Consider the following 23,697-nt stretch of genomic DNA (forward strand, 5'->3'; position numbering starts at 1 on the left):
AAAGGTTAAAACAAACTAAAAAAAAATCAGAGCTATAAAGTGGAGAGGTGGCAGTGACTTCTCTGTTATTATATTAGCCACTTCCAGCCAACAGCTTCTTCGGGGCCCCGTGCCAACCACCATAGCCAAGTTTTAAGGCATTTCTTGAAGGCCAGAAAGATGGGTGACCCTCACTTCCTGTGGCAAATTGTTCAGGGTGGGGGGGGGGATATGACAAAAAAGGTTCTTCACTAGGACCCCGCCAGCTGTTTGTTTGTTTTGCCAGCATTAGTGGTTAGGTCAATCCCATTTAAGAAAGACAGCTCCTCAGATATCCTGGCTATAAAGGGCATTAAAGGTACTGACCAACATCTTGGATTGGAACCAGAAGCAAATCTACTGCCAGTGGTTTGTGTAACGGTTGTGCCACCCTAGGGATCTCCAAAAGTGTCCATGCTGCTGCATTCTGGACCAATTGTAGCTTCTGAATACTCTTCAAGAATAACCCCATAAAGAATGCATTGCAATGGGAAATGACCAGTAACTGAGCATAGAGCCTCATGGTCCAGAAAAGGGTGCAGTTGGTGTACAATCCAAAATTGTGCAAAGGCTCCCCCAACCACAATACGAGCAGGAGTCGCAAGTTTAGATGAACCCCAAAGTTCTGAATTGGGACTGTCTGGGCACTGCCCTCCTATCCAGAACTAAAGATGGTAAACCTCTGGATTCCAAGTATCCACTTCTGTCTTAATCAGGGTTCAGCTGAAACCGGTTGTTTCCCCAACCAGATTTGGAAAGGCAATTTTATTTGTTTTGCTTACCTACTTGGTTTGGAATGCTTGTGTTGAAGGCTTTGTATACTCAAGGTGGGTATGATTATGTTGTTGTGTTTATAATATTTATAGAAGTTTAAATTCTAACTTGGAATTAAGGAATTGGGGTTGTCTTATAAATAGGGACAAGTGTTATTTCAACTTTTAAAACAGGAACTGAAATTATTTTCTTACAGAACATTTTATAATCCTTCGAAGAATAAACAGCTTTTACAAAAAGCTTGGTGGGATAGATACATATAAGAGGTCAGTAATTCTTAAAAGCACAAGAGATTCAATTCAATTTCTGTAGCTACTTATCTCAATCAATGACTTTGGGTGGCTTACAATTAAAAAGTACTACAATTAAAACATTTTTTTAAAAAAAAATCAAAAATAAATATACAGAGCAACCAAGATACTTGGCCTATTAACAATAAAGCCAGGAAACAGGGCCCTTAGCATATTTAGCCTCCCAGGGCTCAGGAACATAGTCAGGTTTTTAGGGCTGTGCAAAAGGTTAATAAGGTTGGAGCCATTCTAATCTTGGATGAGAGGATATTTCCACACTGATGGCTAAGGAAGAGCTGTCAGATGAAAACCATTTTTAATAGTATTAATTCATTTCAAGACTATTAAATTCATTCAGATTTTCCATAATTTGTACATAATTATTTTCAATGTTTGTATAACAAGAATCCTTCATGGATTACTGCCTTGTCATGGCAAAGGGGCTTGCATAACTCAATGAAGCTATGAGCTATGCCGTGCAGGGCCACCCAAGTCGGACAGGTCATAGCAGAGAGTTCTGACAAAATGTGATCCACTGCAGAAGGAAATGGCAACCCACTCCAGTATCTTTGCCATGAAAATCCCATGGACAGTACCAAAAAGCAAAAAGATATGACGCTGGAAAATGAATCCCTCAGGTCAGAAGGTGTCCAGTATGCTATTGGGGAAGAGCGGAGGGCTAGTACTAGTAGCGCCAGAAAGAGTGAAGCGACTGGGCCAAAGCTGAAAGGATGCTCAGCTGTGGATGCATCTGGTGGTGAAAGAAAAGTCCAATGCTTTAAAGATCTTTTCTCCATAGGAATTTGGAATGTAAGATCCATGAATCAAGGCAAGCTGGACGTCGTCAAACAAAAGATGACAAGACTGAACATCGACATCTTAGGAATCAGCGAACTAAAATGGACAGGAATGGGTGAATTTAATTCAAAGGACCATCAGGTATACTACTGCGGGCAAGAATCCCTCAGAAGAAAAGGAGTAGCTTTCATAGTCAATAAAAGAGTAGGAAAAGCAATACTGGGATACAAACCCCAAAATGACAGAATGATCTCAGTGCGAATCCAAGGCAAACCATTCAATATCACAGTAGTCCAAGTCTATGCCCCAACCACTGGTGCTGAAGAGGATGAAACTGACCGGTTCTATGAAACCCTACAGCACCTTATAGAATCAACACCAAAAAACCATCATGGGAGATTGGAATGCTAAAATAGGAAGCCAAAAGATAACTGGAATAACAGGCGAGTTTGGCCTTGGAGTACAAAATGAAGCAGGGCACAGGCTGATAGAATTTTGTCAAGAGAATATGATGGTCATAGCAAACACTCTTTACCAACAACCCAAGAGATGGCATCACCATGGACATCACCACACGGTCAACACAGAATTCCAGAGAATAGCTAGAAGAGATAAGAATGGCCTCTTAAATGAACAGTGCAAAGAAATAGAAGAAAACAATAGAATAGGAAGAACCAGAGATCTCTTCAAGAAAATCGGACATTTTTCATGCAAAGATGGGCATGATAAAGGACCAAAATGGCAGGGACCTAACAGAGGCAGAAGAGATTAAGAAGAGGTGGCAAAATTACACAGAAGAACTATACAAGAACGAGCTTAGCGTCCCTGATAACCATGATAGGGTGGTCACTGACCTCGAGCCAGACATCCTAGAATGTGAAATGAAATGGGCCTTCAGAAATCTGAGCAACAACAAAGCTAGTGGAGGTGACAGCATTCCAGCTGAGCTATTCAAAATCTTAAAAGGCGATGCAGTAAAAGTGCTACACTCAATTTGCCAGCAAATTTGGAAAACTCAGCAGTGGCCACAGGATTGGAAAAGGTCAGTTTACATTCCAATTCCAAAGAAAGGCAATGCCAAAGAATGTTCAAACTATCACACCATTGCACTCACTTCACATGCTAGTAAAGTTATGCTTAAAATCCTACAAGCTAGACTCCAGCAGTATGTGGATCGAGAACTACCAGAAGTACAGGCAGGATTTCGAAGAGGCAGAGGAACTAGAGATCAAATTGCCAACATATGCTGGATCATGGAGAAAGCTAGGGAGTTCCAGAAAAACATCTACTTCTGCTTCATTGACTATGCTAAAGCCTTTGATTGTGTGGATCACAACAAATTGTGGCAAGTTCTTAAAGAGATGGGAGTAGCAGACCATCTCATTTGTCTCTTGAGAAACCTATATGCGGGTCAAGAAGCAACAGTGAGAACTGGACACGGAACCACTGATTGGTTCAAAATTGGAAAAGGAGTCAGGCAAGGCTGTATACTGTCGCCCTGCCTATTTAACTTATATGCAGAGCACATCATGAGAAAGGCAGGGCTAGATGAATCAAAAGTTGGAATTAAGTTTGCCGGGAGAAATATCAACAACCTAAGATATGCAGATGATACCACTCTAATGGCAGAAAGTGAAGAGGAACTAAAGAGCCTCTTGATGCGGGTGAAGAAGGAGAATGCAAAAGTTGGCTTGAAACGCAACATTAAGAAAACCAAGATCATAGCATTCGGCTCTCTCAATTCCTGGCAAATAGATGGGGAAGAAATGGAAGTAGTGACAGATTTTATCTTCCTGGGCTCCAAAATCACCACAAATGGGGACCGCAGTCAAGAAATTAAAAGATGCTTGATCCTGGGGAGGAAAGCTATGGCAAATCTAGACAGCATACTAAAAAGCAGAGACATCACGCTGCCAACAAAAGTACGTATAGTGAGAGCCATGATTTTCCCAGTTGCAATGTATGGCTGTGAAAGTTGGACCATAAGAAAGGCTGAGCGCCAAAGAATTGAGGCCTTTGAACTATGGTGCTGGAGAAGACTCCTGCGAGTCCCCTGGACTGCAAAGCGATCAAACCAGTCAGTCCTAGAGGAGATCAAACCTGACTGCTCTTTAGAAGGCCAGATCCTGAAGTTGAAACTCAAGTATTTTGGCCACCTAATGAGAAGGAAGGACTGACTTGAAAAGAGCCTAATGCTGGGAAAGATTGAGGGCAATAGAAGAAGGGGACGACAGAGAATGAGATGGCTGGATGAAGTCACTGAAGCAGTAGGCGTGAACTTAAATGGACTCCAGAAGATGGTAGAGGACAGAAAGGCCTGGAGTCCATCAGGTCGTGATGGGTCGGACACGACTTCGCAACTAACAACAACAAGAAAGTGGTTCATGTACTGGGATAAATTTTACTGTTGGAGGGATTCGAGGAGGACGGTTGGGATTAAAGGTTAGCGTTAAGATAGAAATATATGTTATTTTAGAATAAGAACTGTATAAAAAACTTAGATGTACAATTATAGATGAAGAATCGATTGTAAAATGTGGAACAACTTGATAAGAATGTATATACTGGAATGTCACGTTACATCCAATGTTTTTTAATTGTATTATAAATAAAATTTTGTTTTAAAAAAAAGTGGTTCATGTAATAGCCATGGGCATCGATAATCAGGACTCAATGGGGAGATTGAGGAAATATGCATATGAAATATGGGCTATAAGTACATATAGCTGGTATTGTGACATCATTGCAAAAGAGTCATTTTTCTATGATTATGACTTGCTGGAGACAATCTGAATAGATTCCTTTTTTTGCTTGTAAATCTTAATATTTACAGATTTTTTGTAGGATTATATGCAAATTGAATTTAGAGTATTTAATAGGGCAATGCTTCAACTTCTATGACAATAAGGTGCTTCAAAATGAACTGGAACACAAATAAATCATTACAATCATACATTTTCTGAGGAATATGTAGCCCCTTCTCATAAGTGGGAAGCAAATACAAATCTGTAATCCATTTTTTAAAATCTGAAATATTTTTTCAGTTTTGAACAACTATCCAGTTTGTTGCCTCCTCAGGATCTGTGCAATATTGGCAACTACTGAGTATCCAGTTTGTGTGAAAATCAGTTCATACACCTGCATTTTAAGCTGTAAGTCATACATGGAAGATATTGATTGTAGATATCTATGGAGATTCTTAGTCATTCAGGTCATGATTGTCCCAAAGGTGCTTTTCAAAAGACACCTAGGTGCGTCTTGGATAAGAAGCGAAATATTTTCAAGGAAAAACAAAGAAAGTCCAGTTGCCTTTTGAAAAAGCACCTTTGAGACACTGATTGTAGATATAATCTCAGCTCTTCTGCTCACAAAAAACGTTCACTATATACTAGGTAAATCTACTTTCTATGTAAATTAGGCCTTTTAACAAATTATTACTAGGTCTTATATAACTCTTTTTCAAAGTCTGAATGCAAATGAACAGCTGTCTGCTGGAGTATAAATCTTTCCATTCCCCACCATCCAGTCAGAGCTGAAGAAGCTTCTTGGACGAGAAGGGAAACATCCTCAAAGAAAAACAAGAAAGTCCAGTTGCCTTGTGAAAAAGCATCTTTGGGATAACTAAAGTTATAGATTAAAATGACTTCTAAATAATTGTTGCTGATTAAGAACACACATGTATTGCTTGACTGTATATCCAGCATTTAGGATATCTGGTAGATTAAATATGTACAGAAGTTGGACAAATGCACTGAGCTATGCAACACTGGAAGAACAAATCTACTCTTGACTTTATCAATAGAATGCTAATGTATGTGGTCTGTCAACATTAGAATTGGATTTGTGGTTCTTTTTTTAAACAAAGGGCAGTAAAGAACAATCAAGCAATCTGCTCACATTGTTTGGAGTGTTTCCTTAGAAAATTTTCCAGACTCTTATCCCTTTCTTTTCTTTGTGCGTATGTGTCGCGAGGGATAAATTTTGATTGTACATTATGTAGTAAACTCTATTTATGTATTTAATTTTTTGCTATTTTTTTTAAAATGTAAGGGTTTAAGATATTCTTCCGCTAACAAATTTTAATTTATTGGTAGTTGCTCAATTTACAAAGCAAATGCTTCTCTAATGTGACAGGTAACTTGCACTAGAATCTATATATTTTTATTCTTGTAGGATTGCAATTCTGTGCACACATATACCAGAATAATTCTCACTGAATACAGTGGGTTTTACTTCAGAGTAAATAAGAAGCAGACTAAATCATTAACAGTGTAGTCTACTCTGAGAGTTCTAGAAAAGAGCATGAAAACAAACTTAATTTTGGGAGAAAACAGTTTAACACTTCCTGAAACAGGGTGGCTCAACTACTTCTCTAAAACTGCAGCTGTTTTTCGGGCTGAGATAAAATCTAGGTGGTGAAGAATGGTGCCTTCCAGTTTCTATGGTAGCCAGTTTCATTGCCTAGGTGATAGATCACTTATGTCAAGGCAACTGAACTACCAGGCAATAAATTCAATAAAGTCTTTCAAAATGTCTTAAAATACAAAGTTTATTTCAGGACTTAATATGTAAAATACTAGCAGTAGAAGCAAATATTTTTGGTTAATTTGGAATAACCCCTGTGGAAAACTTCACATTATTGCCTTTATCTGTTCTCAAATGTCCTCAGCTAACTTAGAACCTTTGATATGTAGGCATAACAAAAGACTAGTATTTATTATTTATTTATTCATTATTTCATTCCATTTATTCATTCATTCCTTTATTCGTTCATTCAATTTCTATAGTTACCCAACTCAACCAAGTGACTCTCGGCGACTTACAATTTTAAAATTATAAAACAATTAAAACAATTTAAAAAACATTAAAACAATAAAAACCTCCTTAAAATAAATATGTACAAAAAGCAGCAATGATGATTAATCAACTAATAGTAAAGCCAAGCAACAGGGTCCTTAGCACATTCCAAGCTACAGGCCCTGAAACACAGCCAAATTTTTAAAACTTTGCAAAAAGCCGAAAAGTTGGGGCCATTCTAATTTCGGAGGGGAGAATAGTCCATAAGGCAGGGGCTTATCCCATAAGGATAGGGCTAGCATAAACTACGGTTATCATTGTTTCCGATAGACCTACAGCAGCTGGACCAGGGTTCCGAACCTTTCTAAGCTGAAAACACATGGCCGTTCTGATAAAATGACTGCCTCAGTGCCACCACTTCATTTAGCCTTCCAGATGTTTCTTTACTAGATTTTTTTTTCCTGGTGAGCGAGACATATTAAAAAAAAAAAAAGCATTGCACTATAGACTCCTTCATTTTTTTTCAGAATGCCTTCAAAATGCATATAATGCAGAGGATAATTATTGGAAATAAACATTTTCTTTGTTACTTTTGGTTTTAGGCATGAAGCCGGGCAATCTGAAAAGTTAACAGGCCGTATGTTACAGGGCACCGAGATATACTTTTTGTTTTATTCCCAAGATTTTAAAGGGAGTCACTATCCAAATATATAGTTAACTCCCAAGTTGTAGAAGAGCCTTACTATTCAGCAGCCACTAGTTCAGGAACTTAATGCTCAAAAACAGGAAGGCACAAAAAAGAATGTTTGCCCCACTTTGATTCCTTTTGGTGTAAGAGGAAGAAAAAGAAAAATGCTGTCAAGTTTTCCATATTATAATTTCAGCCCAAAAAAGTAATGTCTTTTTTTTTTTTTTTTTGGATGAGTGTCTTCTTTCCTAATCTGGTCTACCTAAAAAGGCTAACACAAGTATATTGGTGAAAAACTGGCTAGTTAATTGTAAAACTAAACCTTTGCTAAAAAGAAAAAAAAAGTAATATGTACACATCCTCCCAACCAAATCCATTCCAGTGGGCAGACTACAATGCCCACAACAGCCAACTCATTGACTGAAATTATGGATACTGTAAACTCCATGTCTGGTGGGCAGGCCAAGCTTAGATGCGGTTTGTGAATAACTGGCAAATATCCAGGAAGCTGCGTGGAACAAAGAAGAGAGGAAACAAAGAGGAAAACCCATTCCACAAGTTTTATGGGAGAACATATACCATTCTTAAATTTTACTAAGGGTAAATTTACAAACATTTCTGCTTGAGAAATTAAGAATCAAACCCCAGAAATTCTCAAAATCATAGCAGCTGGATAAAGATTCTTTAATAACATGGAAATGCAGACAATATTCAGCCTGTTATATCAGTTTCACAGCAAGGTCCTTAAATATAAAACCAGATCTTGTGCTGGTTGTCTGCACCAAATTTGGGATGCTAGAAAATGTTTGCATTTTCTCACATTTTTTTCCTGGAAAACTACATCTGAGAAAGTGACATTCCAAAAGTTTTGAGTAAATACATGCAAAACTGAAATGGGCTACATGTGAAGTATTCTAGCCATCCATTGCATTGGGTTAGATGCCTAAAAGTACATTCTGCTCTTCTGACAAATACAGCAAGATATTTAATTTCTGACAATTTCTCCTTAGCATGTACGAAACTAGGTCACTTACCAAGGACAAGTTTAGAAATTTTAGAAACAAATAGGTTCTGAAACAAAATATTAGAATGGCTAAACATCATAACTAATCACTAGCTATGATCTCCATTCTGCATTTTCTGTTCTGTTCCATTTTGCCATTCCTTTCTTAAATTTTCTACTTATCTCTTAATGGTAAGGCTTCTATTAGGTGTATCTATGCACAACTTAGTTAGATAATCATCCATTTCTGTAGACAGCCTGGCCACATAGTTAATCAGCTCTGACTGGATTGTAACATCTTCTGTGGATCTACTCTTAAGATGGTCTGGAGACTGGAGCTGGTACAGAATGCTAAAGTAAGGATAGTATTTGGGCGTATATTACTTCTGTTCCGAGAGGAGTGCATTAGCTGCCAGTAAAATGCAGGGCTCCATTACAGATGCTGATACTTTTATCAGGCTCAAGGTTGACTCAGCCTTCCATCCTTCTGAGGTCAGTAAAATGAGGACCTGGATTGTGGGGCAATATGCCGACTATGTAAACCGCTTAGAGCAGACATGTCAAACTCGTGACGTCACATGATGTCGCACAACGTATCGGGAGTTTTGCCATTGCCGGCAATGGGATGGGCACGGCTTCCGCATGACGCGTCTGGCCCACAGGCCGGCAGTTTGACACCCCTGGCTTAGAGGGCTGTAAAGCACAATGAAGTGGTATGTACGTCTAAGTGCTATTGCTATTTTAATGATATTTTGTGATTTTATTAAAAGCCACTCTAAAAGGCGCTCTAGTTCTATATTGAAATAAGTAAATTGCCTTCTGAATATGCTCAATTCTCATTAGATAGTAAAGGAAGTTTATTCTCTTTCGTATTTCTTAGTTGAAGCACTGTCTTCTTCTATATGTGTTTAAACCTTGATAAATTTTAAGGCAGGTGGATTCAACTCCCAGAATTCCACAGCCAGCAATGCTGGCTGTGGAATTCTGGGAGTTGAAGTCCACATGCCTTAAAATTGTCAAGGTTGAGAAACACTGTTCTATATCCTTACTATATAGCTTCTTCTAGCCATATAGTCAAATTAAAAGATATGTAATATAACGTATTTCTAGTGTTCTAGTGTTGTTTTTTTTTAAAAAAACCTCACATGGCCTGATTTGAATATATGCCTAATATCATTAATCTGATCTTCTCAGCTAAGCTACTCTACAGAAGAATGCCAATATCCTTCTACCCGTAACTGTGAGGGATAGGATAGAAAGTGTAGGATTCAGGACTACCAGTACAAAACTAGATCCCTTCCTCCTAAATGGAAGATTGGAATTCTAAAATTCAGGTAGTCGTCGATTTACGATCATAATTGAGCCCCAAATTTCTGTTGTTAAGCGAAACATTTGTTAAGTGAGTTTTGCTCCATTTTATGACCTTTTTGCCACAGTTAAGTGAATCACTACAGTTACTAATTTAGTAACAAGGTTGTTAAATGAAACTGGCCCATTGACTTTGCTTACCAGGTCAGAAAAGCTGATCACATGACCCCAGGAAACTGCAAGTCTCATAAATATGAACCAGTTGCCAAGCACCTGAATTTTGATGACGTGACCATGGGATGCTGCAATGGTTATTAAGTGTGAAAATGGCCATGTCACTTTTTTCAGTGTCATAACTTTGAACAGTCACTAACGAACCGTTGTAAATCGAGGACTACTTGTAATTTAATAGATAATAGTGGTAATTTTGGGGCAGACTTGGTTTCAATGGTAAAATTGATGCAATCATATATCCATTGCACGTCTTACCTAGGAATACCGACTCCATCCCCAAACGTTAGTTGAGGATAACAAAGACGCAGGACATGCAGTGTGCTGATTTTAGGCATGTTTTAATTATATGCTTCTCACTGAAAGCCCAGTTGTGTGTACACTTAATATTTAAACCTACTTTCTTCTTGGTACAAACAAGTTTGGTTTAGCCCACTTCATTCTGATTTAAGTTCATAGGTTTTCAGCTCCTCTGCCAGCTTGTAGTTATAATGCATTTTCTTTTGATTCTACCGGGAGCAGTGACAAAAGAAGATTCAAGACCAGATCAAGAATCTTGCAAAAATTAGGGCATTTTATTTCTACAAATATGCTATTCCAAGATGTATGAATGTATGTATTCTAACATTTCTGTTAAGTTTCAAAGACAAAAATTTAAGTGTGATGAACAAGCGTAATCATTAATAATTTAATACACTTTTGTATAAGATCTAGCAGAGTTTTGGGGGGTGGGAAGGGAAGAAGCACTTTTTATTGGTGCTGCGGATCTGAGCATTTATTAAAAAATTGCATAAAATTTTTAAACAGTGAGTATACCTTTAGGAGGCAGAAAGGACTACTCTTACAGAAAACTGATATATGGAGGCTGCCTAGGTAATCATTTATGAACTCCAAAACCATTTATGATATGGCATAGATTTATATATAATATTCAATGGCAATTCTACTCTAAAGATTGAAACGTGAAGTTACTTAGTGATCTCTTCAAGTAGCAGGAAAACTGCTCAGATGCCTTACTATTCTCAACATATTCACCCATAAATAGTTGTTCGGATACTTTGGAGAAGACAATGGCAGTACAACCTCAAATACTTCTGCAAAGCAAATCGGTCCTAAAAAAATAGTCTTTTTTTAAATTCCAAATATATTTGACCATTTCTATTAGAAGGACCAAAATTTAACTTAAAATAATTTTTAAGAACTCTAACAATTGCATAAACCAGGAATAGACCAGGTGGTAAATATGTCTGGTTTGATATTATGTACGTATATGAAAATTTTAAATGCACGGCCAATGTTTTACAAGAAGCGGAATACTTCTTAGGAGAAATACTCACTTTTGGGTGAACTTTCTTCTTGATACATATTATATAGCACACAATTCGTGTTTCTTCAAAATTTTATTTCAATTTAAATTAAGGGGCCAGCCAGATCTTCTAATAAGAAATGCATTCATTTGAAGAAATGAGATGCTTTCATGGAAGTAAATTTACAATTGTACACATTTAGGAAAAAAAAACCCAAAAGCTCACATTAAATAACTTTTAGTAATATCTTTAAGCCTTCACACAGATAAGAAACCATTTCCAGTACAATAGTTTAATATGAATAGCACATCAAATGGTCTTAAATACAACTTTTTTTGAAAGCCAACACTCCAAGGATTAATGTTTTTTTAAAGTATAACCTTTTGTCCCATGCCAAATAAGAGAAGCAAAATCAATATCCAGATCCATCTTTTAACTTTCATATATCTATTTTGATAGATGTGTGTGTACACACACACATACACACACATATAGATATATATACACAGAGATATACAACTTTTAGCATGTCTATATATTTTTTTCTAAAAGTGGAAGCCTTGTGCATAATGGAGAATAACTTGCCACCTAATATTTCCTTGTCTTAGCTATACTAAACCAAAATATAAAAAAAGACAAAGTACTGTACTGATCTATAATATTACCACCTCCACGGCTGCTTTTGCCTGTCTATATAAATGATTCAATAGAGCAGTGTTTCTCAACCTTGACAATTTTAAGGCATGTGGACTTCAACTCCCAGAATTCCACATGCCTTAAAATTGTCAAGGTTGAGAAACACTGCAATAGAGGATAATGATCTTTTTCAGTAGATATTACAGATCATTTTGCAAATGGCTTATGACTGCTGAAAGAAACATATATCCAATATTATCAGAATTCTATTTGCTGGACTTTATTCCAACTTCCATTATGAAGGCTTTAAAAATTAGCTAAAATGTCAATCAGCAAATTAATCATTTGTAAAATAATTTAATCATATAGATGCTAGAAAGCAATAAATAATTGTATAGCATTTTCAATCAGATTCAGTCATGCGGAATTTGAACTTTCATACTCCTAATTCAAAAAGTTGGCTGGTTGTCATCTCAGTTCTACTATTATGGTGAATAGATAAGATTTTGATAACATACTTTAGATATATCTAGCATTTTGTTATGATCACAGTAACAAAAAGTGGTGCAAAATCAGTCTTTAAAAAAATACTGATAGTTTGCAGCATTAAGGAACAGGATATTGACACTAGGACAGTTATGAAAATTATGGTTGTTGATGGGAAAATATAAGTTAAATACAACACAACTATTATACTAACGATATGAAAAGAGAGATTCTCTTTATACCCACATGAAAAACAAATCTGAATTAATTTAGCATAATCTTTATAATTTACAATTGGCCAAACACAGCACTGATATAAATGGAGAAGGCCAACATTGAGGAATACAGGTTTAGTGGGTTCCAGAGCTATATTTTTAGTCTACTTTAACTGATGGCACTGCATTATACTTGCAAATACAGAAAAAAATGGATTCTTTTTAATGCTGCAGTATTTAAGAAATGTGAAATCAGTATTTTCATGTGATCCAAGGTAACATTTTACATGAGCTTTCATTTTGCAAAATTCAGTATCAGTATCAGGTAAAAGTTACAGACTAATACATTAACATTCCTCTGCTGTACAAATTAAATCATTTTTAAAGAAATGAGCAGCGTAGGAGTTATATACAGAATAAAACAAGCATTGTTGAAAAGAAACACGAAGTGTCACTGCTAAGCTCTATTGTCTGAAACACAATTTGAAGTAAAAGTAACAAAAATTCTTATAATGTATTTCCAAGTCTACATCTCAATTCTCAGAAAATCACTGTCAAAAACAAACTATAAAGCAATGAAAGGCATATATACATTTTCCTCATGAACATTGAGATGTCATTCTTAGACATTGCTATGTTTCAGTATCAATTTTATTTGCAAGACAACTGTTCATCCCAGAAAGCTCACATCTTAGATACATTTCCCCTTTGATTACAATTAAAGCACTGCACATTTTTAAAAAAAAAATCAAGGCATATAATCTTATACTATGGTGCCAAATATGCACAGATCACATTGTGCTCGCATCTCATACAAGGTTAAGTGCAAACATATGGATTGAATCAGATTTGCTAGCATGCACCCTGTTATAAACTAGTCTAATACCTTCTCTCCTATCTCAAACTGTCTTATATGTTTGTTTCATGAACCAATAATCTTTCCCATCCCACCCCCACCCTGGACTTCTAAAAACAAGCGGCGTGCTTGAATTCAGACACAAATATCAAGAAAGTCCACATTGTGCAAGAAAGCAGCAGCTAGGTTTGTCAACTCGGACTAAAAAATAAAGAGAAGAAAAAACAAACAAACTGTTCACTGAACAGCGGATTAGCAGTAATGTTCCTCATGAAGTGATAAGAGTGCCTGATGCTGAATATCTAACAGCAAATGCTGAATTTGGATTTAATATTTTAGGGGTTTATAGAAGATTAGGCTTCTTGTTGTGCTGGTCTTTTCAAATCCCTGATCTGTTTAACTAAATAGGTCTTCTCATCGTTAAATTGTTCATCCTCGGTCCTGTCGTTCTGAAACTTGCTGAGAAACTCAATAAGTTTGGTCTGGTTCTTTAAGAGAATATCTAATATAGGTTGCGTCTTGTTAGGATTGGCTACAAACACCTGCAATACAATTTTCAGAAAAATTAAAATCAGAATGCACTGGCAAATATTAACAGAAGAATACGATTTTCTCTATACAATGCATGAAATTTACAAGGACTGAAGTACAATGTACAATATTGCAATCCATGCATAAAATTTGTCAGAATCACAATTACACAATGTAGGCAGTTTTTCCATTTTTTTTTCTTTTAATGACTCTGTAATCTCTTGCATTAGGGTGGAGTTGGCAACTCAAGGGAGCTGAGCGTTTACTAGCTGAACGTTCTTTCTGATGCTACAGGGAGTCTGCAGCAGATATTTTCTCTTTGTGCCCAGAGAGAAATATCTGCCACTACTTAGGATTGAACTCATAGCCTCCTGATTGTGAGGCAAGAGCTCCACCTCTAGGCCACCATGCTTCTCTTTAGGCAGTGTTTCCAATGCTGTTTCCAAACTGAAAGTAGATCAAATATCCATAAAAGACTAGCAAAATACAAAGAAGACCCATTTAAAAGTTCTATAAATAGGCAGAGTTAATTAATTAAGAAACTAAAATCAGCATTCCGATACTTATTTTCGTAAGCAATAAATTTATTCATACCATAGTTTAGATCTGTGATGCTGGATTTAAAAAATAAGAATAATTACTTGGATTTACATATTATGATTCTGAAACTTATACAAAAAAATATTGCTGGCTCCATCCCTTTCCCATTTATTCAAATCTTACTAGGCAACTGTATTACATTGTAATTGTAAATCAGCATTACCTTAAAGACGTGGAAAGCCTCAAACTGAATGTTGCGACTTTTGTCCCGTAAAAGATTCATCATTAGCTTGAGATTTTCAGGTTTACTGATATATTTTGTCATAATTGTGAAGTTGTGTCTATCCAGTAGCAATTCACCAAGTAGCTACAGCAATAAACAAACAGGATTGTTTTTCATAAGAACTATAAAGCACACAATAGTTAACAGAGCCAATGGTTGCATTTCCTTTTGCATAATTCTTATTTTCCAAAAGATAAGTAGTGATACTAGGTAATTTATTATTATGCCCTATTCTCTGCCATGTAAACTATTAAAATTATCTGGATTCATTCCAAAAATCATAAAAAATGGAGGTCATCATTGCCTTATGGACCAATAATTGTCATATGGAAGCACGAAGAACAAATATAGACGCCTTCTTCCAGAGTAGACCACAGATGCAAGGAAGGTGGAAGAAAATGGCAAAATGATCTTTTTACTACTGCTGCTTCCAATTAAAAAAATGAGTAGTGTTTATAGTAAAAAGGAGAAATTTATATTACATGCTTAAAAAGCTTTAGTTAGTATTGACTGCAACACATACTTATAGAATTGGTGTTAACAAGTTACATAAATAACATACAAATTTCCTAAGATTCAGAATCTTCGTGACACATTTTATTTTAATATAGAAAAACAGAATAACTAAGTCTTCTTATACCATTGCATAGTGATTTTTTTTTTTTACCTTAAGTGACTGTCGTTTTGTTACATAATTTTCTGAGTGGAGCAATTTTTCATATTCACTGAAGAACTGGATGGGAGAAAAAAATAATTATGGCCTTTTCAATCAACAGAATGATCCCAAGTTATTTGACTCATTTAATTAGAAATAATAAAAACAACAATGCATTTAGAGACTATTCTAATTTTTTTTAGTATTTTTCTTGTACTACATACATAAAACAACTAAATAAGTATTCTGCAGCTTACTGAATGGAGTTTTCAGTTAATTCTTTAGGCAAACGTACCGTATATTCCGGCGTATAAGACGACTTTCTAAACACTTAAAATCTTCGCAAAAGTCGGGGGTCGTCTTATACGCTGGAAAAATATTACTCAGCAAGTTTTCTCTCCCCCCCCCTCGCTCAAAAAGAGTCCTAGGGTTATTATTATTAAAACCAGCCGATCAACTAAAGATATCTCTTTCCAGCCTCTATACTGGGAGTACGATAGGCATCTGGCTGTCGTGATGGTAAGATTTCCTGGAGGTTTATTCCCCATTCTATAATGCTAGATTGCAAACCGTCTCCTCTCTTCTTCCCTCCCTTTTGCCATCCCAATTCCTTGCCCACCCCTCCAGAACTGCGGATTGGTAGTGGCCGTCCCGTGATTAATTCATTCAAAGGAAGTAGAAAGGGATGGCCCATGTAATGGGGAAGGGGGGAAAAGAGTTGTAGGTTGGTTTTTTTTATATAATGAAAACAAACCTAAGCATCTGCGTCCATTCGAGGCACTTCTCAGCGCTTCTTCATGCAGGCTTTTCAGCATTTACTTCTCACTGCCAGTGAGAGTAGCTTGGGGGAGGTGGAGCTTATGGGTCTGGAAGGGGAGGGGTGTCAGCTAAATTCCTCTCAGATTTACGAAGCAGGAATGGAGTGGGGACAGAAAACAGCTACACAATCCTTTCCCATGTCGACTTCCACCGAGCTTATGCAAGCAGTTCTACCCCAGTCTAAATAAACTTGCATGGTACATTTGTGGTGTTATTTATGACAGATCCTGGCTGGTCAATCTGGCTCCCATCTATAAGTACTATAGTGCACTGAGTTTTAATAACAAATTAAAAGGAAAGCATTTATTCCCCCCCATTACCTGAAAAGGGGGCAACTTATCACATTTGTGGAAATGCAAGTTTTCGAAGGGCGAATGCCTTTCTTACTCGGTTTATTAACTGCTTCCTTTCCTTCTTCCCTAAACATTTTGGCTGTCGCCAATTTCATTCTTGGTAGTGTTGCTTTAAAAAACTGCTGAGAAGTCCTTTTGCAGGCAGGGCAATTTTCATCAAGGTGTGTGTGTGATTGACAAGGCAGAGCCTTTGACAAACAGGCAGGCTTTCTGCTCACTTGGCTCAGGGAGGCTGTGGAGGATTCGCAGGGTGGAAGACTGAGAGGAGGAGATCCCTGTGTGCAGCCTGCTTGCTCTAAGCCAAAGCTTGCTACTGGGGGGAGGGCAATGGAAGGGACCCGGGGAGTCACACGCATGCCTACACGCGCACGCACACACCCTGAGCTACTCATTTGGGCTTACAAGTGGCCAATGAGAACTCAGAAACTGCGCTCCCTTTCCCTCCTCCCTCATGGAATTAGCTTGTCCACTTTTTCCCTAGGGCCTATACAGGGGTAGGCAAACTTGGCTCTTTTATGACTCATGGACTTCAACTCCCAGAATTCCTGAGCCAGCTATGTTTATATAAATGTTTATTTATATAAATATAAAATATTTATTTATAAACATATAAACATGTTTATATGTTTATAAATGACAGTTTTCCTGCTAAGTACCTGTATATCATAAGCATTTGAATTAAAATTACCATATTGAAATCAAATCTGATGTTTTTTAATTTTTATTTGGTGTGCATTGGAAGAGGGGTAGTCTTATACGGCGAGTATAGCCCAAACTCTATATTTTAACTGGAAAAGTTGGGGGTCGTCTTATACGCCCAGTCGTCTTATACGCTGGAATATACGGTACTTGAGATTATAAACAGTCAACTCTATATTTTTATCATTAGCTATGGCCAGTAGATGGAGCAAGGTTGTCATATGTACTTCTCTGATTAGCATCACTATCAGGAACGGCAACACAGTGAGAGTATGTTGTTTGCTTCTTACAAAAACAATTTTATTCATAGATATTTAGCTGGACAAGAAATGTTTTTTACTCTCATAATGTGATGATTATTCTGATAGTTGAAAGAAATTATAACAAAGAAATAAAAATACATACCCTATCATAATGCTGTTCCAAAAATTCTGCACTTAGCAATTTGTGCCTTGTAAGTAAATCCTTGAAATAAGAAAATACACTGTTATTTAAAAGATAATTCCTCTCCTTTTCTATAATTTCAGGATATCTGAAACAATTTTTAACAATACAGCTCGTCCTCACGATCACAACTGAGCCCAACATTCTGTTGCTAAGTGAGATATTAGTTAAGTGAGTTTTGCCCCATTTTACAATTTGTTAAGTGAATCTGGCTTCCCCACTGACTTTACTTGTCAGAAGATCGCAAAAGGTGATCACATGACCCCAGGACATTGGAACTGTCATAAATATGAAAGCTGCCAAGCGTCTGAATTTTGATCGTGACCATGGGGATGCTCCAACGGTTTGTGAAAAATGGTCTTAAGTCACTTTTTCCAGTAACTTTGAATGGTTACTAAATGAATTGTTGTAAGTCGAGGACTACCTGTATTCTTTTCCATTTAATTATTCATATGCCACATAACTCAGTTAAGCTTACGTCTATTTTCAAGAAAACTATGCAATCGCAATTTTTGTGCAATTTTTATTTCAGCAGAGATGGAGAACCTGCAGCCCCACCCCAATATTACTAAGTTTGTATTAACCTTCATCATTATGTTTCTAGAATTCAACAGCTGAAAAGCTATACACTGTTGTTTATCTCTTTGGTAAAAGATTGATGTACATTTTAATACTGGTATTATTTCTGTAATTTTAATAATGTTATTTTGTGGCTCTCTAATTGATTCTTTGATATATTTTCCAAAATGAATTTGAGCAGTCATGATATAAATTTTTAACTATTGTCGAATATAAACAATACAACCTTGAAAGTGGCAAATGCATCTGAAGCAATGTCAAATGTTGACATTTCCACATATCTGAAGAAGTCATAAAACTGTTCTGACCACAAGATTATTTTCGCTAGTGGTTCATGTCTGATGCATTCTCTTAACATGATTCCGCAATTCAGAGCAATTTCTGGAGATTCATACCTGTTTAGGTAAGAAATATAGTATCAACAAAAAAGGCATACATTCAGAGCAGATTATAAATGTATGTTCTAAATTGCCTCCTAAAAATTTAAGTTCGTATTTATTGATACACTTCTACTGCATGAATGTCTCTATGTTCAGATAAGCTTGGAAGGAGAAAAAAAACATTCTGGGTAAAAAATGGTTCATGTATCCCGCTTTTCTATACAGGTATGTGTGCTTTCCCCTCCACTTTTCTCTCTTTCATCTTTTGCTGACTTAATGCTAGCTTACTCTCCACTGCATTTGCCAAGGTCTTTTTTCTTTTAGCAAAGCTATCTCGCCTCCCCCCCCCCCAAGAGTGTACATAAAGTTCAAAGGACTCTGTGCAAGGGAAGGGATTTGCCAACTGCTAGGGGCTTCAGTGGGAATTTAAAGAAGAACCGAGAGGCGCCAATGGCATCCAAAGACTTGCTATTTTTACATTCATATCAGAAGTCCCTATAAAGCAGAATGAGATTTCAAAATGCTTTCATAAATGGAATTCCAGGAATATTACCATCATACTCTGAATAATATTCAGACTTTCATTAAACAAGTGTTGATTTTACTGGCAAAGTCCTAAGTAATTTACAGTTTAACTATATGACCTTAAAATTTGGTGGAATTTTAGTGTATTATTTATTTGCTGAGTTTGAAGGAATAAGCAACATTTTGCAAGTTTTGAATGCATTGTGTTTGTTGTTCATGTGCTGAGTAAGAAGCAAACAATGGTCAAAAGAAATAAGTACTTTTCTGTTTACAAACTTTTCTATTTTGTTATTTCTCGCATTACTTAACTTTTTTAAATGACAGGAAGGGATTTCATTTCCCCCAAACGTGGGGAAAAACAATTATAAATTATAAATATTCCTCTGTGCTAAACAGCAACAATACTTCACTATTAATTTGTTGAAAGGTTTCACGTTTGTTTGTGATTGTGAACACAAATGAAGCATGATGCTCCAATATAATAATGCACGATACAAGCAGAGGAAATAGCAATCTGGTGGGGAACATACACAATGAGTTGTTCTTTATTTGAGAAAACTGAACCAATAATTCTTCATTGCTACAAGGCTATGAATTGTATATCAAGAGACACAGAGCACATTGTGCAGGAAGACTTCAGTCTACTTCATGAATGATAAGCAAACATTCAATGTTTAAGGGCCAATTTCCATAGCAAGGTGACAAAATATGCAAACAATTACAAAATTAAAACCCATAAACAAAATAATGAGAACAATTCCACGCTTAAAGGCTACTTATGAAGACACATTAAAAGAACAGGAAGCTTATTTTTAAAATAAGACACTTATTAGTATTCTTCTGCAGGGATATTTGACTAATGCCTTTCAGAGAAATCTTAAATGTACCTTCCATATAGTAGTAGTAGTAGTAGTAGTAGTAGTAGTAGTAGTAGTAGTGGTAGTAGTAGTAGTAGTAATAATAATAATAATAATAAAGTTGGAAAGGACCTTGGAGGTCATCTAGTCCAACCCCCTGCTCAGGCAGAAAACCCTATACCATTTCAGACAAATGGTTGTCCACTCTCTTCTTAAAGACTTCCAGTATTGCAGCATTCACAGCTTCTGGACGCAGGTTGTTCCACTGGTTAATTGTTCTAACAGTCAGGAAATTTCTCCTTAGTTCTAGGTTGCTTTGAGTCAAACTAACTCTTTGGTTAGTTTCCATCCATTGTTGTCCTGCCTTCAAGTGCTTTGGAGAATAGCTTGACTCCCTCTTCTTTGTGGCAACTCCTGAGATATTTGAACACTGCTATCATGTCCCCCCTCATCCTTCTCTTCATTAAAATATAGTAGATTTGTTTCTAAAACATTATTATTAAAAATAATAATGCTAGGCTACAGTTAACGTGGTAAGAATTTCATAGAAGTACAGGTTTTAATTCCTCTATCTTGCAGGGAAACTGGAAGTTAAGTTGAAAACATGTTGCTGGTATGTTTGCATGTCACATTAGTTTTAATTTAGTATAATATCCCGTTCTGTCATTATGGTTTATTGAAACAAGGCTCATTTCCACTAATTAAACTTAATAGTAGTTTGCCCAGAGTTAAGATGACATAATAAATTGTGGTTAACAACCAGCAGATGCAAAACTTTTCAAACTTCTTATTGTTATGCTAACACAGGGATCCCCAACCCCTGATCCATGGACCAGTACCAGGCCACAGCATTCCAGCAACCGATCTGCACAAACAAGCAAAGCCCCATCCATGGGATGCAGGCAGCACACAAAACCACACCTTGTCTAGTCCGTGGAAAAACCTCACTCCACAGAACTGGTCTCTGGTGTCCAAAAGATTGGGAACCTCTGTGCTAACAAGACTATTGGAAGGGTCCATAGATGAAATTTGGTTGAAATGGGCTTTTGGGGGGCGGGGGCAGGATAGGAGGTCCTTTAACAAGTAATTGAAGTTCAGAATTTTCCTGCCACTGCAGATAATTACAGGAATACCAGCAGTTCTTTAGGTCTACAAACTAGTTGACACGTTATAATTACAATTATAAAGTAATTGTCAAGTTTATACAACTAATTATTAAGGTATAGATACTATAGCCCTACCCAGGTAGAAAATAATTAAATGTAAACTAGTTTTATATCAGCAAAACAACAATCATTTCATATTTACAATATAATACATACCCTTTTAACAGCATGAACAATATATTTTGCTGAGTGCAGATGTATTCAACTGTGGGTGTTCTAGTACCAATTTGTCTTCTCAGAATATTGTTAAATATTTGAGCCACGTCCTTTTTGCCCTATCAAAAATACAAACTAGGATGTTATGTTGGTTATGTTTTAAAGACAAACTGATTGATTCAATCGAAGGACTTGTGTTTTATAACTATTTTTATAAAATATATATTTTATAAATATAAATATATATTTTTATTCTCTATTGAATAGCAAATATAATTAGTTTACACTCACAAACATATATCAGCTTTTTATTGCCTAATTTTACCAAAACTAATTTCCCTGTGCAGGATTTTATTTTATCCTACAATAAAAGTTTTTAACTACTGCTTTCAACTGCACCTATGACTGTATATTTACATTCTGAAGTTACAGAAGAAAATTTCTCTTTGCCACCAAGAACCCAACTTCTCCAGCCATCATAGTTTACCCCTTGTTCATCTTGACTAGCTCTGAATTTATTATTAGCATGTCAAAATAGAAGGGGCGTTGACTTACCTGAACGCCTTTTCTCAGCACGGAGATGGATAATCCACGCAGTGGGTTGAGACTGTATTCCTGGCCAATCAGATCAGTCAGCCAAAGTTGCCACGCCCTGTCCTGGACCATGATTCTCCAGTCTTGACTCGAGCGCAGTCATTGACTGACAGTAAGACGTTTTGGCTCCACTAAATATACCTTATTATCCTAGTCTATAAGGGTGGGTGTGGATTATCCATCTCCGTGCTGAGAAAAGGCGTTCAGGTAAGTCAACGCCCCTTCTCCAGCACTGGAGATGGATAATCCACGCAGTGGGACATACCAAAGCCTATTGTCCCTTGGGTTGGGGAATAGACTGGTCCCGTGTGTAACTTTGGTCTAGAACCTGCTGGACAACCATCCTACCGAAGGAGGCCTCTGCAGAGGAGTACTTGTCGATTTTGTAATAGCGAATGAATGGAGAGGGCGAGGCCCAAGTGGCTGCCCTGCATACCTCTTCAATAGAAGCCTGCATGGCCCATGCTGCTGAGGTGGCAGCACTCCTTGTGGAGTGGGCCGTGATATGCTTGGGGACTTGCAAGGACTCCGCCTGGTATGCCCCAGTGATGCATGCCCTAATCCACCTACCGATGGTAGAGGACGAGACCTTCCGGCCCCTAGTAGCGGGGTGGAAGGATATGAAAAGCGCTTCCGAGCGTCGGAATTCCGCTGTGCGCGAAATGTAATGTCTTAGTGCCCTTCGTACGTCCAAGGTGTGCCATTGTTGCTCCAGGGGATGAGCTGGGTTTGGACAGAAGTCTGGTAGGACTATTTCCTGTGATCTGTGAAAAAAGGAGTTGACCTTTGGAATGAATGAAGGGTCTATTCTTAGGACTACCTTGTCCCTGTGAAAATGACACAGGTCCTTCCTCGTTGAGAGAGAAGCTAACTCGGATATCCGTCGAGCTGACGTGATAGCTACTAAGAATGCTACCTTATGGGTCAGGTAGCGAATGTCACATGTTTTGAGTGGTTCGAAGGGCGCTCTGGTAAGAGCTTGTAGTACTCGTGGTAGTTCCCACGATGGATACCTGTGCACGGTTGGCGGTCTGATGTTCGCAGCCCCCTTGAGGAAGGATCGTATTAAGGGATGCTTGCCCAAGGATTCACCGGGGCTGGCAGAAAGTATAGTTGAGAGGGCGGCGATTTGCCTGCGCAGTGTGTTTGGCGAGAGGTCCCTCTCTAGGCCATCTAGTAAAAATTCTAGGATCTTGGGAATTGTGATCCCTTCGAGTAACAATTCCTGTTTAGAGCACCATGATTGGAAGCTTCTCCACGTGGCCTCGTAGATACGGTTCGTGGAGGGGCGCCTTGATGCCTGTATGACCCTAATTACACCCTGTGAGCAAGCCCCCTTGGCTAAAATTGACCGTTCAAGAGCCAGACGGCTAGTTGTAGCCATTGTGGCTCTGGGTGGGAGATCTCCCCCTGCTTGAGGGAGATCCTCTCCGGAGGAATCCGCCATGGATTCGTGCGGGAGAGACTCCTCAAGTCTGCGAACCAAGGTCTCCTTGGCCAATAAGGGGCCACAAGGATTACCTCGGCCCTTTCCCGCAGAATCTTGCATACTACCGCCGGAAGGAGAGGTAAGGGTGGAAACGCGTACAGGAGTCCCCTTGGCCATGGGCTCCGTAATGCGTCCGTCTGCTCTGCTCCCCTGGATGGGAATCGGGAGAAGAAGCGAGTTAGGTGGGCATTGGAAGGAGAGGCAAAAAGGTCCACCTGGG

At 37.6% G+C, this 23,697-nt stretch overlaps 1 protein-coding gene across 3 annotated transcripts in view; it reads right to left on the reverse strand.

The window, feature by feature from the left end:
- Positions 1 to 10,459: 10,459 nt before the first annotated feature.
- CAB39 (calcium binding protein 39) overlaps positions 10,460 to 23,697 on the reverse strand; it is a 53,302-nt gene continuing 40,064 nt past the window's right edge. For all 3 annotated transcript variants that reach the window (XM_039344654.1, XM_039344653.1, XM_039344652.1), the window contains 6 exons: positions 21,395 to 21,513; positions 18,537 to 18,705; positions 17,693 to 17,752; positions 15,429 to 15,494; positions 14,702 to 14,845; positions 10,460 to 13,949 (listed from right to left, as the gene is read on the reverse strand). In XM_039344654.1, coding sequence (XP_039200588.1) covers positions 13,761 to 13,949; positions 14,702 to 14,845; positions 15,429 to 15,494; positions 17,693 to 17,752; positions 18,537 to 18,705; positions 21,395 to 21,513 — 747 coding nt within the window. In that variant the 3' untranslated portion in view covers positions 10,460 to 13,760. The remainder of the gene's footprint in view (positions 13,950 to 14,701; positions 14,846 to 15,428; positions 15,495 to 17,692; positions 17,753 to 18,536; positions 18,706 to 21,394; positions 21,514 to 23,697) is intronic.

The sequence above is a fragment of the Crotalus tigris genome, unplaced genomic scaffold (assembly GCF_016545835.1).
Source record: "Crotalus tigris isolate CLP2741 ecotype Arizona unplaced genomic scaffold, ASM1654583v1 scf7180000017933.3771270, whole genome shotgun sequence".
NCBI classification, from domain to species: Eukaryota; Metazoa; Chordata; class Lepidosauria; order Squamata; family Viperidae; genus Crotalus; species Crotalus tigris.